The sequence below is a fragment of the Cyrtonyx montezumae genome, unplaced genomic scaffold (genome assembly GCF_038088225.1).
Source record: "Cyrtonyx montezumae isolate F1298 unplaced genomic scaffold, pur_monq_1.0 scaffold_0, whole genome shotgun sequence".
Taxonomy (NCBI): Eukaryota; Metazoa; Chordata; class Aves; order Galliformes; family Odontophoridae; genus Cyrtonyx; species Cyrtonyx montezumae.
In genome coordinates this window covers 694,301-713,775 of record NW_027071824.1, presented here as the reverse complement: position 1 = coordinate 713,775, position 19,475 = coordinate 694,301, and the positions used below count along the sequence as shown (strand labels likewise).

General features: G+C 45.0%; 1 protein-coding gene across 1 annotated transcript; it reads left to right on the top strand.

The window, feature by feature from the left end:
* The first annotated feature begins 904 nt into the window (after positions 1-904).
* On the top strand, positions 905-13,840 carry LOC136048430 (D-beta-hydroxybutyrate dehydrogenase, mitochondrial-like). The gene is made up of 4 exons (XM_065736087.1): positions 905-1,238; positions 8,102-8,254; positions 10,752-10,882; positions 13,268-13,840. The coding sequence occupies exons 1-4, from the start codon at positions 905-907 to the stop codon at positions 13,613-13,615; spliced, it is 966 nt and encodes a 321-aa protein (XP_065592159.1). The 3' UTR covers positions 13,616-13,840.
* The last annotated feature ends 5,635 nt before the right edge of the window (positions 13,841-19,475 follow it).

Below are 19,475 nucleotides of genomic sequence, written 5' to 3'. Positions count from 1 at the left end.
ATTTTTTTTAATATAAAGACAATGCTTTGTGACTCAGGGTTACAGAAGATCAAGTGATCTTTTGAAGGCTAAAAAAGGGCAGAATCTGCTAGTATGCTGGAGCACTATCAAGAAAATTCTACTGAGGATGGTATCTAGATATCTTATCTTGGTTTTAACCATTCCACCCTCTTCTATGCGGTTTTCCAAGCCACTTGAGGCTCTTAAGTCCTATGATGTAATGCTTACTGGGGACTTGAACAGTGCAGGGAAGACCACACAGAACAATTTAAAGCCTAAGCAAATAATGGTAGAACAGCAGCTGACAAGAGTAAAGACACATGAATGCTGTGGGCCACGGTAACGAGATTTAAGCAATAATTATTCTTTTTCTTCTTAAAATGACATTCAAAGCACTCTATATTAGTGCAAAGAGATCCCAACACAAACATAAAACACTGATTCCAGGGACAAGCACTGTTTTTGGAGACCTGTGAACAGCAGAGCTCTACCAACTCTAGATCACCTCTGTTACACCCAGACACAGGGAATGGGTAAGACAAAGCGCTGAACACGGACAAGGCCAACTGTGGAGCTACAGGGAACCGAATCAGGCAAACATACAGGAACGCCTCTGTGTGCTAAGACCAGCGGCTCCTCTGTTAGCGTCACGAACACTCGGCACAATCCAGCTCGCTTCTGACTCGTGCCCTGCGCTACCTCAGAGCCAGCAGGAACCCCCCGGTGGGGAATTTGCCGTCCTCCCGCGGCTCCTAGCGCGCGCGCAGCTCGGCAGCTCGCACCGCCGAGCCCCGGGCTCCCTCGGGCCGCCGGCCGGCAGGGGCGGTGCCTGCGGCCGCCGGGGAGGGGAATGGGGGGCCGGCCGCCGCCCGCCAGCCCCGCGGGCCCGCACGGCGCGGCGGCGATGTGGGCCGCGGCCCCTCTCCTGCTGCTGCTGCCGCTGCTGCTGCTGGCGCGGCGGTGGCGGCGAGAGGCGGGCGCGCTGGAGCCGGCCGGCAGGGCCGTGCTCATCACCGGCTGCGACAGCGGCTTCGGGCACCTGCTGGCGCTGCGCCTGCACCGCCTCGGCTTCACCGTGTTCGCCGGCTGCCTCAGCCCCGGAGGCGACGGGGCGCGGCGGCTGCAGCGGGAGGCGGCGGCGGACGCCGGGCGGATGCGCGTCCTGCGGCTCGATGTCACCCGCGGCCGCGACGTGCTGGCCGCCAAGGAGCTGGTGCTCAGCCACCTGCCCGAGCGAGGTGAGCGGCGGAGCCACGCTCCGTGGGCGGCGGGCGGGGGCGGAGGGTCCGTGGGCGTCGAGCGGCCGCGGGGCGCGGAGGGCTGCCGGCACAGCTGCCCGGGAGCAGCGGCTGCTACTCCTGGCTGCTGGGGAGCGCGGCTATTAACGCCGCTAACTACAGGTACTACTAGCAGTTTGCGTTAAACAGAAATGCCCCGCGTTAAGCGCTACAGAAACCGGAGGCCGTAGCCCCAATCGATCCCGAAGCACGAGCGCTTGGGTGAGAGGTGGGTGCGCATCCCCGCTGTGGCAGCAGAGGACATCCCCGGCGGCACGGCTGCCCCTGAAGCCCTCTGCAGGTCTCCGACAGACGATGCTAAGGACAACATGTGGGCGTGCACAGGAGGCAGCGGGGAAGGGAGAGATTTCTGGGCATGTTTTGCTAAAGAGGGAATAAATCCATGCAGAGGGCAGCTGCTGTGCCTGTCGCCTCTCAGTGCAAGTTGAGGTTTGATAAGCTAGTTCATAGAAGGGTCATTTAGAAGGAAATCTGGCGACTGCACACCCTCAAGGGAGCATGCTCCGAAGGGAGTGGACAGATTCTAAACTGTGCAGTAACTGCAGCCAGCATAAATCCTAGTTCATCACCTCACAAGCTGTGACAGGGTGTGTGTAGAAGGGCCACGTTTACATCTTTTCATAGTTAGGAGTGCAGGGCAGAGTGACCCAGTGTGCTGCTGAGGGATGCACATGGCTCAGGGCGTGCACGCTCCCAACCCGACTCCCTTAGTTACTGATCAGCGGTTCCTGCTCATAGCAGAAAATAAAGCACACAGAAATAGCTTGACATACATGGCCTCTGCCTGTCTCGTTCATTTGCACCTTGGGAAGGGGCTGAAATGAGAAGCGAAGTAAGAAAAAGCCTCAACGCTGCTCATTAAGTCCATGTATTTATGGTTGATCTTGACCTTATCTGATTAAGAGGCAGAGCCTTCCTCTCTCAGGCTGTTTCCCAGGCTGCAGGGACAACACAGATGACCCACAAAAGCTCTTACAGGCCAGATGGGGCACGAGGACCAGGTCACCTGAAACTCTGTGTTACAGATAAGTTAATTTATCCTGTAATTCTGGAGGTCTGTGCAGCAGTTGTGTTTGTGCAGGCATGCAGACTAAGTCCACAGCTCAGCATAAGCTTGTTGGTTGCCCTTGCTGCTTGTAGGCATGTGGGCATGCCTTCAGATCAAGGCAGATCCCACCAGTTCTCGGGGAAGAGGACACTTGAGCACAGTCAGTGTTGAAATGCAGATACTGTGCACATGCTGTGTATGCAGAGAGGGCTTTTCAGTCAGGCCCTCAGAGCCATAGTGCAGCACTGGGGACGCATAGACAAAGCACAGAATTTTTGAAATGCTTTTCTGTTGTTGGTAAGCCTTTGGGCTGCAGCAGCATGAGGGTTATGTTGCAAAGGCAGAAAAGAAAATAAAATTTCATAGAACAAGATGGAACATACACCATTTGGGAAAGCTCCCAAGTAGGGAGTTATCAGTATCAAGTAGATACTTCCTACACTTATTAAATAAGGAGAAAAAGAGATATTTTAATACCTGGTATTAATGGAGTGAATGCCACAAGTTGTCTTCATAATTTATAAAATACAAGGGCATAAATATTTTTAGCTCAAATGTAACGAAACTGTGAGGATACTCTACTTATAGAGAATCTTCAAGCAAACAGTTTCAGAAGGAGTGTTCCTTCTTGACACCTCTAAAAACAGATATATGTCCTTTGGAAGTTTATGAAATCAAGTTTCAACGTAACAACTCAACTGAAGGTTAATTCTTAAGTGAACCATTTTATTAGATGATGCTAATAATTTATTTACATTCGAGTCAAAGGTTGTTTTATTTTCACTGGAAAGAGAACTCTGAACCATTTCATGTATGTTCTAAAATTCCCTAGAAGAAATGTGTGGCTGTGAACACTTAATCTGCTACCCAACAGTTCCCAAAGGGTGAGCAGCAAAGTGTGTGCCTTCATGTCACACCAGAGAAGGAACTCTGCAGCAAAACCTTAGGGCATTTTCCCTATTGGGTCATAGAGCACCTAGGGGCCTACAGCATGAGACTGACCAAACTGATAATCAAGTATGTGTGGTGTTGAAGGTAAATCAGTGTGATTTACAACAACAGTAAAACCTCAATTAGATTGTTTTAAAAGCTATGAGATCATTATTTTTTAAAACAGTTACTGGAAGTGCATTGTTTCTCTTCTAGCTTGTAAATCCTGCTGAACTCTGCTGTCTCTGCCTCTCCTGCCCCTTCCATCAGCTCAAGATAATTCTACTCAAAGAATCTCTGTAGAAACTGAGAGAGAAGCCTTTGTCCCCAGGGTCACAAGGATTTGTTCAGGGACTGTTCTCTTTCTTTTCATTACTACAGTTAAGTCTCATTCAAGTAAGAAAGGTTTTAAATATGTCACACTGGCATGCTTGAGTCTTGGTGTAGATCACTAAAATGCTCCTGCATTCTGCTCCTGCATGAGTAGATGGCATTGTGGAAGAGAGGGATATTCATTTAGGTCCTGCCTCCCACTGCTAGGTTATCAAATAGCATCCTCTGTATCATTAAGATTTCCTGTTCATAGGGTCGATCCAGTAGGCACATGGTACAACAGTTTAGCCCAGACATCATACACAAATAGACCCGTTCTCACAGTGAAGAAAACCACAGTATAAAAGGAATGGATGGTGGCTCTCGAAAGTACAAATCTGAAACACAGGAGTCTCAGTTGACCTTTCACCATGGACACACTACATTTCCCACAAGCAGATCGGTTTGCTCCCTCTCTTCATTTTTCCATATAAAGTTGTCAAATCACACTCTACTCCATTTGGCTAGTTTCCTTTAGTATTGGGATCCTTCAGGAAAGAGTCTGCCATTTTTGCATAGTCCCAATTTAGATAAGAAACTCCAAAGATCAGTGAAATCAAAAACACATTTGAATTTTGAAAATTTGGTTGAATTCAGATTATCACCTGTGTGCAGGCACTTACATAGGAATGTGTACACAGATAAAAATGCATGCTTTGCAAACACACAGCTTGATTGACTTGAACGGGAAGAAAACTTCAAGAAGAGTTTCTGGAAATAATATCAGCTATCTCTTGGGCTTCAATACAGACTTTGGCTATGTGCTTTTTGGCCAATGTGCTTTGAGACAGAAATTATCTGGGAGGTTATTTGAGAGCCCGTGTTCTCCTGAAAGCCTCACTAATCTTAAGTTAAGGTTTCCTAAAGTGATTCTTTAGATCCTTTGCTATCTCTCTTAATCTTTGTCCTCAGAATCCGTTTTCTTAACACTGAGATCAGTGAAAAACTCAGAAAGAGATTTCCAGTTTATTTCTCTCCTGCCTGCTGTAGTACAGTCTGACAACCCTCTTCCTAAACTGTGCCCTGGACTGAGTTCTGTTATGACAGCCTGAGCAATTTTTGCTTCCAGATCAAATAAGCTGCTGCTTTTTCTTGATGTGTCTGTGCATGGACACTCTGAGGCAACGTGATGTCTCTCTTCTTCAGCTGTTTTGTTCAATCTCATTTGTGCCCTGTCCTTCTAGGAGGCAGTGAATTGACTGGCTGTAGATGTGAAAAATTCACATCAGGCTCTACCAAGGGCCATGTCATTGACATTCTGACCAGAAGGCTTTCAACAGATGCTCAGATCTTCCTAGAGTTTTTTAATGCCCACTATATTTCTATATTGCAGACAGCTCCTGGATTTTCCCCAGGAATCCTGTTGTTGAGCACGGGAAATACTCCTGCATCAGACTAGACCCTAGTTCTGAAATCGTATCTGATTCTGTGCTGAAAATTGCCGCCTGGGATCCTTTCCCTCTGTAGGATCCAACAAACTGTTATTTGCATGTGACATGCAGTACTTGGGAAGCCCCATACAGAATCAAGCACCCAAGGCTTAAGCAAGAGGAGGCCAGCCATTGGTGTCACTGCAGGGTTCTTGGAGATTCTCTCCTAGGACGTATTTCTTAGGCTCACAGAGCTGCCTTTGTCTAAGCAAATGTACACAATATTTTGCATGCAGGCTTACAGCATTAATTTTTACCTCACGTGTTTCAGGAAAGGAAGATGAAAGCTGATTCCAGTAACCTGATTGCAAAGCTAGGCAGGTTGTTTTTCACAAGGTAGTAATTCTTATGAAAGAAAGTGGTATGTAACTATAATGAACTGCTCATTATTTGGGTATCGTTTGGCAAATTGATTCAACCAAAAAAAGTGACAAGAAGATTTGTAGAAAACTTAAGAAAATTTCCCATTTGGATATGGCAAAATGCTGTGCTGAGGAACACTGTGTTTCACTTGAGGGCAAATAAAATACTCTGAGCTGACTCTGAGCAAAGTCTCTTTTTATATGTTACTTAATCTTTTCCTCAAAAGAGTCTGTTTCAGTTTAACTCAAGAATTTTTTTTTTTCTCCTGACTTCGATCTGGCCACTGAAAGAAAGAAGGAGCCATTATTCTGCAAACTCTGCATGTTTGTACACATGGACTGGTCTTACCACAAACCACCTTGAAGAGAAGGAGGGAAAGCTGGCAAGCAGCTGGAGAGAAAACCTTTACTTTGCAAATTAAATGCTGTATTTCATAGTTTAGAGAAAGAAAATCGATCATTTGAAGTCCAACAGCTGTTTTTCTAAAGACCTAATGAATTCTGGGGTACGTGAAGCAACTAAAGTGTTCTTGTGCTGTGCAGGATGCAGTGGCAAAGGCAAAATGACATTTTTGTTTCAATTAGAAAAGATAAAGCTTAGTAGATGAAGGAACAGCTTTGGCAGTGATGTCAGACTTCAGTTTGGGTTGTGTTAGAGTTAGCTTCTTTAAAAATAAACCTGAGTAGAGAGACATTCATCCTAAACAGATGGAGTATGCAGCTACCCAGTCCATCTGCAGATCAGATCACATGCACGAACAAAAATGTTGATAATTAGCTCTTATAGAGGATTCTAACCCAGTGATTGCAAAACATTTCATAAGGAAGTTGGTCCCGTGGGGTTAGTTTCATTTTAAGGGGAAATCAAGCCACAGAGTGATGAAAAGACCTGGAACAACAGAGCAGCAGCAGAGAAAAGAATGACACCTGGATGCTAAATTTGTGTGACTGATCTTTTGGTCCATTTCCTCTCCTTTCTCCTACTAACATCTGGGGCAGTGCTAAAGAGGGGAGTACAAAGAACCTATGTCCTATGAATAGAACAGAAGATAGTCTGTATCTATAGTTATGAGAGAGGTCCAGCGTTAAGGACTGCTTTGTGACTGATCCCTCAGTGATGGTCTGTTCTCTTTGGAGGACAGAATTATTTAAGTTCTGTGTGGTAGATTACTGATTTTGAGTGTTTTGGTCTGCAAATGAGACATTCACTGAAACAACCTTGTTTCTTTAAGCACCAGTTGCATTATGTAGCATGAGCAGTATACATATATTGGGAAGAATTGTCAGTTTCAGCTTTAACTATTGCCATGAATGAAATCCTGTATGAGCAGTTCCTGGCAGAGCTGTGGAAGGACCAAGATACAAGGAAACCATGAAGTAGCTTTGCTGGGGAAGTTCACAAAGAAAAGTGCTCAGCAAAGGGGTTTCTGCAGCACTTTCACCAGGGGAATCAAAGGTCCCTTGCAAGCATCTTTTTCAGCATGGGTACAGGAGGCATCACACATCCCCCCCTGTCCAGAGGATGGAAGAGAGGCACTGTTACCCACTGTCTTTTCAGAAACCTAGACCTGGAAGTCCTGCAGAAGGCACTAGAATATAATCATTTGCTTCAGTCATGTACAACACCTCTTAAAAATGCATAAGCAAAATTGGCAGGGCCAGTATGACAAACTGCAAACTTCATTATTTCTCAGTCCACCCTGAATACTTCTTAATTACACTGTTGGTTACCATATAAATACTCCTTAAGTTAGGATTTGAGAACAGAAACAGCAGTGTTTTCACAAGCGCCGTGTCACTGCTTTACCATACATCTGTAGATATGTGCACTGTAGGCTAGAACAAGTCAGTGTGGCTTCATCAGCGTTTAGTCAGCACGTCAGCTCCAATCTGTGAGCGCTGCCACACTTCAGCAAAAAGCATGTCCAACAACCAAGGTTCTGAGCGCTGCACAATGCTCACATGAAATGTTCTGTAGCTCTGGGCTAAAGGGCTTGCTGTAGTTATGTCAGAACAAGCTCTGCTGCCTTAGAGATCTGCTTGTAAATGCTGAAATCTTAGTGCATTTTAGGGGACTGGGCTTCTACTGTGAGTCCCGTTGTTACATGGGAATAGGGCTGGCCAAGGGTAGGAAATCCAGAAAACCCCACAGCCACAGACCTTTCTTGGCTGCTTTACCCAGAACTGTGCCTGTGTACCCCTGTCTGATTTCAGAAGGAATTAAAGCTCAAAATCCTGAAAAAGACATAGGCTCCTGAATTAGCCAGGCACTTTGAAAATATTACCCCTTAGCCTTTAGACTGCTTAATGTAATTTTCACAAAGCTGCTCATAGCACACAGTGGGATTCAAGTAATTAAAATATCATGATACACTGCATTGGCAGTAATAAGTAGTCTCCCAGATCATGTTATTCATAAATAACTTAAGAAGACTATAAAGTGAGTGATTATTAAATAGCACTGAGACTTACATTGTCCAGACAGTGGGCAAAATTACATCCCTTCATGAAACAAAACATTCCCTCATTTCTAAGTGGAAAGACAAAAAGATAATGCAACTGAAAAATTATTTTCAAGGGTTCACTCCACTAGTGTAGTTTGGTTGCCATGGGGTGGTTTTTTCAGTGAAAGATGCTTGTTAAAGTATTTCTCTCCTTTAGGTTTTTGGGGGCTTGTGAACAATGCAGGAATCTCAACGTTTGGTGAGACAGGGTGGCTGTCCATGGAGAAATACGAAAAGTTTGCGGATGTGAACCTTCTTGGGAGCATCAGGACAACCCTGGCATTTCTTCCTCTTCTAAGGAAATACAAGGGTAATGCTAATCCACCGTTATTTGAGTTGTAGAATAATTAGATTAGTATAATCAGGGTAAAGTAGCACCTACAAAAGAAGCCTTAATTGTCTTTCATTGAACTGAAATGACAGCTTCCTTCTGTGTGGCCTGAATGAGCAACTTGATCCTAAGAAGATGTGAAGTCTTAAGAGGAGAAGAACCCTTAAAGATTCTGTCTTGGTAATACATAAGAAGAAAAAAAAGTATTTACAAACAATGAATTATCTCAGATTTGGTTTAAAACAAAGAGTAAAAAACTGCTTACTGCAAATTATGAAGCTCAGGTGAGAAGTTGTAAGCACTTGCAATCAGGAGACAAAGATCCAGTACACTCCCATTTCTTTTATGCAGGCTTTACTGTTTTACTGCGTGGCATTTAGGAGAGGAAGAGTGATCATACAGAGGTGAACTACAGACATCCAGCGTCCAGGCCTGACAAGATCATCTCTATGACAGTGGGCAGAAAACCCCACGTATGTGACAGTGCCATACAGAGATGCATGGGTATCAAACGGGATAAATGCCATTTCATGAACCTCCCTGTGCATGTGCTTTGCCCTTGCTTCTGATGAGAAATGGCTCGAATAGCTCTCTACAGCATTGCAGAATGGCTCGATTGCTTTGTAATTTGTTCATTATCTATTTCCATCTGTATTTGGGAAACAGATACCCTTTTCCTTTCTCCCCACTTTGCTGAGCTTGTCTATTTCAATTGCAAGCTCTTTAAGACAAGGATTTGTTCTACTGTATGTATACAGCATCAAGCATGGTAGGGCTAGCTCTCGTATGGAATCTCCAAATGTCACAGTTACACAAAGTGCTGGTAAGATAAAAGCATCCTCCTTTTACCTCCTTTGCTTCTTCCTGCTTGTTTGCCTTTGGCTGATATTCTGATGAAAGGAAAAAGCAACCTTTAAATACTGCAAGCTGGAAGTTTTTGTAAGAGAATGTGCTATTGCATATGCAGTGAGAAACAGCAAATGTGTTACGTGGCCGTTACACCAGGAGACATCGGTTTCTTTCTGTGATGTCCTGCATTCTGCTAAAACTCTGTGATGCTCTGAAGCTCCATGGTAACCCCCAGCATGGTGCTGGGAAAGCTGGGTTTCAGTTAACTCAGGCAAAGAGAGAACTGAAACAGGGCGTCCCCCTTCCTGGGTGCATGCTCCAAACTGCTTAGTTAGTGGATCAAGGAGGGAAATGTTATCCTACCGTCACTTACACAGAAGCTGTGTCCCTGTGGAAGAGGCTTACTGCCATTTCAGGATGAGCATCCCGTCCAAGAAAAGCTTCAAGATTATTAATACTTTTAAAGGAGGGTATTTCCCTCCAGCCAGTTCTGCCAGCATCTAACTCTGAGAGGAGCAACACAACTTTTCCTGATGGCGAGGCCAGCTGATGTAGCATGCTGATCAGCAAGCTGGTAGTCATTCTGCCATTACTGTATATAAGACTTATCCCAGACACTGTAAGAAAGCAAGGGATCTAATCCAGAATGACAGATTTCACTGCATTCCCATGATATCCTTTTGATAGCCCAAAAGCCTGTACCATTTGGTCAGATCAGGCACCCAGATGTTATCTGCATCTGTGGCAGCAATAGGGACGGTACTGTGTTTTCCAAATTCTTAGCTATGAGGATATTATCTCTCTCACATCTGATCTGAATATGTATTTACATGTATATGTATCACATACACACATTTCTTACTGTATGGTATGACTATCTGGTGGAAACTGACAAATAAACAATGGAATCAGACCATGACCCAGAGCCTCAAATCAGCAATCTGTGCATTTAATGCATGCCTGCCTGCACTTGGAGAGAGTTATAAACAGAAAAAAGGGCACTGCAGATCATGGAAATCACAGCACAGCTGTGTGAGACTGCACATATTTTGTCAAGTCACCTTTCTCTGGTAAAGCTTGTCCCTGTACAATCTGATTATGGGTTTATACGCACAGTTTTAGGCTAGAAGTCAGTGCAGAGACATCATTAGCACAGAATAAATGGTATTAGTAAGTCACAGAGCCTCAAATTATATTAGTAGTCACGCAGCCACTGAAAGGAACATCATTCACTCCTCTGCAGTCCTTCTGTTACTAGCGTAGTCTTTTGTTACTACTTTTCAGTCTAAAGATCTTAAGGAAGTGCTTTGGTTCCATCTTTTTTCATCTTCATTACCTGAGTCAGTCATCTCAAATGGGATAAGCAGCACAAGAGGAATCTGTTCCCCCTTGTCTTGTCCAAAGTCTGTCACTAGATGGAAGGAAGTTGTCTGCATGATGTTGCCTGCTTTACAGAGCTGACTGCGCCGTTCTGCTGGGTCTGCACATTTACACAGCACAGCTTTTGCATGGTGCACTGCGAAGCAGCATTGTGCTAAGTACTCGGGATTCCTAAGGCTCAGACAGTCAATTCCATTTTAAAGACCAAGAGTGAAAAGCTTTGTTATTTGTACTGTTTTCTTTTCAGGACGCATTGTTTTCATGTCCAGCATTATTGCCTATTTTACTTTGGGAAATGGCATTTATTCTATGACCAAGGCAGCTATTGAAAAATTTTGTGATGCTTTAAGACTGGAAATGAAGAAGTTTGGTGTCCAGGTAAGTGATATAATAAGTTGCTGCTCTATGAAACTCTTACTATTTCAAATCCTGTTTTTTGTATGAAAAGGGGAGAAATTTCACTCCTGAAACTTCCTCCAGAGCTGAAATGCATCTTTTAAAAGGAAGGAAGGAAACAACTTCTACAAAGAGTTCAGGACAGTGGTGTGAGGGTAGATATTTTGGTCAAGGGAACCAGAACAGGCATATGAAAAGGTTTGTCACCCACCAGACGAGTTTTTCCTCTCTCTCTTCTCTCACGTCAGTGCTTAAAAGCTCCTCCCTATTTCTGGGAATAGCTACTCTGCATGAGGCAGTATTCATGCAGAGTCATTTTTTATTCTCTTGACCTAAGAGAAGGCTCTAAGAGTGCTCTTAGTGCTGTACCTAAGCAACACTGATAGTCAAACCTGAGTTAAGATCATGGAGTAGCTTCACAATGCTTTTTCTTTGACTTTTTCCGTGCTACTGCTGAAATACTCTTCTGGAACAGTGCACATCTTCCTTAGGGAATTTACATTGTTGTACACTTTTACGTACACAGACTTAAAGCATTGCTCATACGCTTCATGTTAGAAGGAGCTATAGCTATGCCTCTATCAGCTGCTCCTCTCAGATAAATATAAAATGCAAGCGATTTCACACATCCTAATGCCACACAGCATGATGAGGATTTGAACTGATTAGCCAAAGATAATCTCAAATGGATGGAAGAGCTTAGTTTAACAGGTTAACCGCTGCAGCGGTTTTAGGGTTTTTACTAGAATAAACCCCAGCACACAATTCAGCAGAACAGGCTGACAAACATTTCCAGAGTCTCTATGAGAATTATTTCCCTGTTTGTCACTGTTATGTATGGCACTGGTTGGCGTTTGCCTCAGAATCTACCCTGCTGGGAGCCTGCAGAAGGTATAAGCTCCCTCTTCTCATCACTCCTCTCTCCTGCTCTGCTACTCCCTTTTTGCTTTCAGGAGATGGTTGCCCAGAGGTGGCAAGGAACAGATGGCACTGTGGCTCTGTCCCACTGAACTCTGTCCAGGCAAGCTGACTACCTACAGGAAACAAAGTGTGTGTCTGCCACGAGAAAGACTAAAGAAAATGAGGGAAGGTGGTGGGGGGGAGAAAGCTTTATCTCTCCTAGCTAACTTCATATAGCTGCATAACATAAAATTTTGAAAACCCTTTCTTTAAAATATATGTGGGAAGTTTACTATTGACGTTACTTTGTCTAATATTAAACAATTTTGGAGAGTCTAAAGCAAGGGCTGTGAAAGATGCCCTGTGGCAAACCTACCAAAGGCAGCATGAGACATTCCCAGCTACGCACTCTGACTCTCGGGGCAGTGGGGAGGACGTGCCCACCTTCCTGCTGTCTGCTACAGTCCCAGCAGCAGGCTGCAGAGCACCGGTGGCTCTGCAGGCTGAGAGGGGCACATGGCAGTGCTGCTGCCCAGCAGCAGCCCCTGGCAGATGAGCTGGATGGCAGATTGAGGGCATGAGGGTGATAAATTAAGACAGATTTTCCAAAGAATGTCTGTCAAATCCTCAAGTATTTTATATGGCTCAGCACCATTTTTCTTCATATTGTGTTAACAGCCTTTAGAAATCAGGTCAGTTAAATGCCACAGAGTTTTGAGTGCTGCACATCTACAGACAGCTTTAACAAGCCAGGTGCTAGCTGAGGTATTCCAGGAAAAGCTGCACAGTGGAAGTGCTAAGCTTGCTCTGAAATTCCCCAGAAGTCAGCACAACAGCAGAATAATGCATGCAAAACAAACTGGCTGAGCAGGAAAGAGTTTGTACGCTCTGAATTTAAATCTGTGTGCACAGAAATCTGGAAATTTGCTAATGGTTTCAGTGAGTCCTCTGGAGCAGCACCTCTGGCCTTTCCTGTACTTGTATCGATAAAGCCATTTCCTTTTATTATCCACTACTCTGGGAAAGTGGCATTTCTTTCCCCAGGAATTGCCCATTTGACAAAAACTCACCAATTGCAAGAGTTGCCACTGAGTAAAAAAATCCAAGCATTCCACCTTGGAGACATTAAAGTTATACTGAAATTATTTGCCTCATAACTGTCAGAGCACTGTTACTGCTAAGCATTCTATACAGAGCAGAGAGGCACTGCTGCATTCTGTGAAGGCATGAACGCATAACAGTCAGAGTGAGTGAGGAAGCCAGAATAAAGCACGTCTGCAATGGCAAATGTTTCATGGCAATACACTTGATTTCAGTGAAGTTTTCAGGGTTGGCATTTCCACAAAGCAGCATTTTCTGGAGGAGATATGTTTGCAAAAAGCTTTTTATCAGTTTTACTGCATATGGTATTTAATTGAATTCAGAATGACTGACTGCACTTTGCTAAGTTTCGCATCTTACTTCTAGGTTTGTATTATTCAGCCAGGAAATTATGCACGATCTACAAAAATTCAGCCACCAGTCAGTGCCGAAGAGATCTGGAATGAGCTCAGTGAAGAGGAAAAGGCAGTTTACAATAAGGAGTATGTTCAGGAGCGGGCTGACTTTTTCAACAACATTCTCAGCAAAGGAAGCACGAACGGCAATGAAGTTGTAGATGCTATGGTAGATGCTCTGATGTCTCCTGCACCCAAGGCACGTTACATGGTAGCAAAGCTTAAGGAAAAAGCACTGGTGTTTGTATGTGCTTTATTCCCAACTGTTGTGATGGATTCTGTTTTGTCTTATGCACTGAGTAAAGTAAAACTTGCGTAGCTGACTTGATACTGTTCAGTGACTCAGGCAATTTGTCAAACTGTCAAAGCGAGGGCTCCATGTAGTGCCCCCAGAAGCTGTATAATGACATCAGTTATCTGACACAAACTTTGGAGGGTCTCCCTACTCAGAACTGTCACTTGTTCACTGAGAAATTCGTCATACATCTGCCCAGCAACTGTACTTCTCTCGCAGAAAAAAACAGGGCCACTTACACTGCTCTAGATATTGATTCTGAAAATAAAGAACTAGAAAATGTAATACAGCTTTTCCTAATGTGGTACCAAATTATGGTGTTAGTGACGTGACAGAGACGAAATGGAGCGTATCCTAAAGGGCAACTGCATATCTGAAATCATTATGACAGAGGTGAAAATACCTTATTTGTAGGAACCTGAATAGTAATTTATTAGAGGTGATGGGAAGAGGTTAATGGAAAAGTTAGGAATGACTAATAGACTCTGAAATACTCTGAATGGAGATAAGTGGCTCCAGAAAGTTAGGAAGTGCTAAATGAGTAATAAAGTTGTGTTCTTACCAGTGGAAACAGTAGCCTGGGTAACTACAGTTTGGTACTTTTTCAGGTGTTATGGATAAACATGTAACAAAGCATATGTGTATGGACATTGAAAAATAATTATCACATTTTGTTTACAACTGAATATTAAATTAGAAATAAATTCTATTTCTCTAATGTCTGGATTAATCAGTGCATTAACCTAAAATGTAGTCAGAGAGCTAAGACCAAGGTGATGGGTGTCAGTATGCAGTAGCAACCTTTAGCTTAAAAGAACACATTAAGACTGGAGCTCTGCTTTTGCTACTATTATAGGAATTAAGGTCTGATTGAACAGAAAATATCTAATAGCATGAACAGGAAAACCTTAGTAACCCACACCTGTGACAGTAATTGAGCACACTGGGTTCGTTAACAGTTGCCTACTGCCCACTGTGGAAGAGATTTCTGGTTTAGACATTCAGAGTTTTAAATGTGCCTTGGTTGTGGTGTGGCTCAGAATCCTCTAACTACAGGAGCAAAGATCACAGAATTATTGAGGCCGGTTATGGCGACACTGGTAGATACAGGGCAGCAGCAGGGAGCATTAGCCTCCTCTGTGCCAGGTCTCCCACATCAAACCAAAGGTTTTTGTGTAATAGGTTTTTTACATGAACCATAAATTGCAAGCTAAATGTGGGAAGTCTTTCCTAATGGATTTAATTAATTACTGAAAGAATTCTCTCTCTTTCATGGTGGGTAATTTGTCATTCTGAGTCAAGAACATGGGGGAGATGAGCAAACAGACTGACAGCTGCAGATCCTCTCTCAGTAGCACCCCATGGTAGAACAACCATCTTGTTGTACCTTTTCTAGACTGCGGAACATTCCATTTCTCTTCCCAAGTGCTCAGCTCATCCCTGCAGGTGGCACTGGTGAGAGGACAAGCCAGGACTCCCACCCAGGCCTCTCAACAGCAAGATGACCAGATGGCTATCATCCGCTTTCCTCATTTAACCACAGCTGAGCAAGGCCAGGCAAGGAAACAGAAATGAGGTTTATTCCAACTTGTATAGGAATTCCCCCCACATGACCCTAGGGATTTCAGCAGCCTCACACTGCTTTGGAACAGGGGTTTCATGCTCTTAAACATTCTTTGTGCAGACTACCCTTCCTTACAATAAGCAGCACTGAACTCAACAAGCAGCTTTGGAATCCAGATGTTTCTCCATCAGGCTCAGAACGCACACAACTCTCCAGTCTCTACTTTAGGGATAGTGTTGCTTTCCTTTTATTGTTCACCTTCTATTCACCTTTCTAAAAGCTGCAGCAGTACCTCAGTGTTGCTGAGAGATAGCACCTTCAGAAGAGTTGCCTCCCAGTGACAGATGACGTAAGTATTTCCAAATGCAAATTCCTTTTATTTGCTGTGAATGTGGTGAAGCACATTATCAATATTTCATTAGCTTCATGTAACATCAGATGAGCAACACTCATCTATTTCTTTGTCTTGCAAACTTGCACCACGTACCTCACATGGTACAGTGACAGGCTGGATGAGAACAGATGGGACAAGAGAAGGCAGTTTATATTTTCATTGCTGCCTAACCTGTCAGTGTGAAAGCTAACTGAAAAAGAGCTACAAGATCATCATTCTTCTCCCTCTAGTTTTTTAATATTATGATCTGAAGATAAAGAACTAATCAAGGGAGAATCAGAGCTTCACTCATTAACAGGCCTGACACACTCCCACTGTAAGTCATCTGGAATTCTCTCATGGCATTACATGGGCTCCACAGCATAGCATTAGACCTAAAAAACCAGAGTGAATGGTTTCAGAGACCTGAGGCTTAATAGAAAAGAGACTCTCACAAGAAACAGTGATGAAAGGGGTGCAGCATTCCTTTTTTGCAGGACTTATAGAGTAGAGAACCTTCAGGATTAGTAACAGAGGCTTTTAGCGAACAAATACTGCCAACTAAGTCTGTGACAAAGTCTGAATATGTCCAGAGTAGTCCCCTCCACTCAAACTCCTACCCACCTAATTGTCACTGGAAATCTCACCTGACTGTAGAATGCCAGTCCTCCTCCTGGCCCATGCAGTACCTGGGGAACACATGTTGGGAAGTGGGCAACTTCTAGGCTGCTCCACTGTCCCTTTTGTTACTTTGCCACAGTTGGGTGAGGAATGTCTCCTGCTTACCCAGTCACTGCAGAACTTTCTTACTAAGCACTTCCATCAGTTATTTCATGGTCTTTCTCTTCTATGCAAAGGCTTATTTCTAAGAGCACATATTAATCAGCAGAATGAACAGGTATTATTTTTGACACTGATTATTGAAAGAGTTGTGCATTGATCTGATTAGTATTAATAGATTCACACAATGTTATCGAAGAAAGGAAAGATAAGGGAGCCCAGGGAACATCTCAAAAACTCACTGCTCTTTCCAGAACAAGATTTGTTCCTAGTTTGAGCAGCACAATTTGAGAAAGGCCCCCATGACAAGCTGCTCTGGTGGGTAGCAGAACTGGCACTTCACCATCACTGTCACTGCCTGTGCACATCACCATCAGCTATGCATGTGCCTTGTGGGCACTGCACAGCACTGCATGCAATGGGCCAGGCTGGGAGTTCTACTGGAATTTAGCGATATTCACCCTCTGGTTTGCTGCCACGGTGTGACTGCATGCTCCTTCAGTTTAATTCTCAGCTGGCCATAACAGTCCGAGTGACCTTCTGAACTAGCCAAATGTGTACATTTGTGTCATGCTGGCAAATCTGAATGAGTTTTGCCTGCAATGCACTATGCAGCAGATATCTTTTGCACCAGTGTCAGAATCTCAAGAGATGAGAAACAGTAATAATTACTTGTGTGGTAAAAAGCTTAAGTCAAAACCATGCATGCTTTCCTGCTGAAGTCAGGCTATCAGCAAACCCAGCTCTGCTGGTGTCAGCACTATCCCAGTGCCAATAAGCACGAGAGCCCTCGCAAAGAGCAGCCTCCCTCCAGAGGCCACTTAGGGGATGTCCATATGCCCCTGTGCTTTCACACTGACAGTGAAATGCCAGTGCAGTGCTAAGACAGCAAGTTCTATGGAGGATGACAGCTCTATTATTCCGCTTGTTCCATACAGGGGCTGTATAGCTCTGTCAGTCTGGCACCTTCTCCTAGTACCAACCAAAACTTCACGGTCCTTACGTTTCAAATGCTTTGAAGCAGCTGTTCAGCAGTGAAGTCTCTATGTGTAATTAGACCACTTTGGAACTGTAAAGTGATCACATTGGTAATGAAGGCTTTACCCATGACGATGAGGCATGTATCTTGTAAGACTGATTGAGGTTAATGTCTACGAGTGAGTAAAACAAGGGGAAAACATACATGGTCTTCAGTAACAAATGTTCTTTGGAACAGTTCTGGTTGGGAGATAATTTACTACACATTATCTGTTATCAGATGCTAACACGGTGAATAAAATCTCTCTGCCATTGGCTCCGCAGACTGTATTCATCCACGTCACTGAGACGGACCTTGGCAACTGTCCCCATGCAGTGCTGCTGCACCTACTTAGGTCTTGCATCACACAGGGCCTAGAGACAATATATTCTCCATAGAAAACTCCCTCTGCAGCTCTCAAAGCAGCACCGCGCGCCTTGCCCTATTCGTCAGCTGCAGTCAGGCGCCTAACGCGCCGGACACACCTCGCGCCGCCACAGCAGCGCTGTGGGAGCCGCTCTCGGCTCGCTCGCTCCGCGTCGTTCCCTTCCGGTGACGCCCTCACCTCGCGCAGCCGCGGCAACCGCCGCCGCCCCCCGCAGCGCGCGCCGCCGTTGCTGAGGGAGGCGCGCGGCGCTGCCCGTCGCTAAGGGACATGGCGGCGGTTCCCAGCGCTGCGACGCATCCCCTGAAGGCTGCTTCGCTTCTCGCCGGCTCCACCGGGACGCTGGGTGGCATTTTCTATTCCCGCACCGTGCAAGTCTCTTAACTCCGCCCGGTCACCTCTAAGAGGTACTGCAAAGAAACGTCAGCTGTCGCCGTTAAAATGTTACGGGTTCTTAATGCTTTGAAGCCGCCTTTAAGCTCGGGACGGGACCTCGCTGGGAAAGCATCCCGGAGCCAGCCGGGAACGCTGGTCACGCGGAGCTGGGAGTGACCTCGGCAGGCAGTGCTGCTGCCGGACACCCATGTCCACGCGTGACGGCTGCACTGCTACCAGCAGTCCCGGGGGTAATCCACAAACTAAACCCAGATACAGACACACCGCATGGTATAGCCACTTATGCCTTCACCAGATGTTAACAACAAATTTTTACCAACTGCAACGGTGCTCCTGTGCTCCTAAGCTTTACGCAGCTCTTCTCAGGGAGAATATATCAGAGTTTGCAGCTCCAGAGGGGGAGAAAGTAAGGGAGAGAAGGCAAGCGTTAATCCTAAACGAGCTCCTCAAAAAAATGCTGTGCAAAATCCAGGCGTGTGCAGAATGTGCTGAGAAATACTGGAAAAATGCCCAAACAGAATGACTTGTCAGGCCTCCAGACTGTGACGAGATGAGCACTGATTTCCTAGGAGCACTGCAGACTGGGAGAATCACATGGGAGTGTGCCTCGCCTCCCCAGGCCAGTAAGGTGGGCTGCAGAAGAGCCCTGATGGGTGCCACAGCATCAGAGCCAGGCACTCACCCGCCTGCTCCCGGCCAGCCATGTCGGCCAGGGCTTAGGCAGAGCTGGTGCGCTTCAGAACCCATGGAGCAGAGCTGCTGTTAGGCACAGCCCTCCTTCAGAGTGAAGCCAAGGGTTGGGGAACCGCCTCCTGTTGTGCAGGGTAGCTAGAAGCGACGGTACTGTTTTGGCTGCTTAAAAATAGCTACAATAAGGGGAGCCTGGGCTCTCTGTGTGCTTGCAAACACTGTGGGATGAAAGGGTCAGTCCCATTTCGGGAGTGAAACCGAGTTCCTTACTACAGCAGGGTAATGGGGAATAGAGAACAAGAGTATGAGAGAACTATGCTCCAACTACACATTTTTAAAAACACTTCTCTACCTGAATTCCAGAGGCATAAGCACTGTGAGAGGCTTTCCTGTAGTGCCTTCTTGCTGCTCCTCACTACAAAATTTCCTGTCTGGGCACTTAGCTCAGAAAGCTGGACTCCATAGGCTACTCTGGCTTCCCTCCTAGTAGGACCTACCCAGAACTGGCCTTATTTCTCACCTCTAAACATTAGGACTAGAGTGCTACTATAGTCGCAACACCTATCAGAAAATAAATAAATAGATAGATAGATAAATAATTCAAATCTCTGCATTTATTCCCTTTCTTGGGACATAAGCATAACATAGTAATGATTCAGGGGACAAACTTGAGTTACT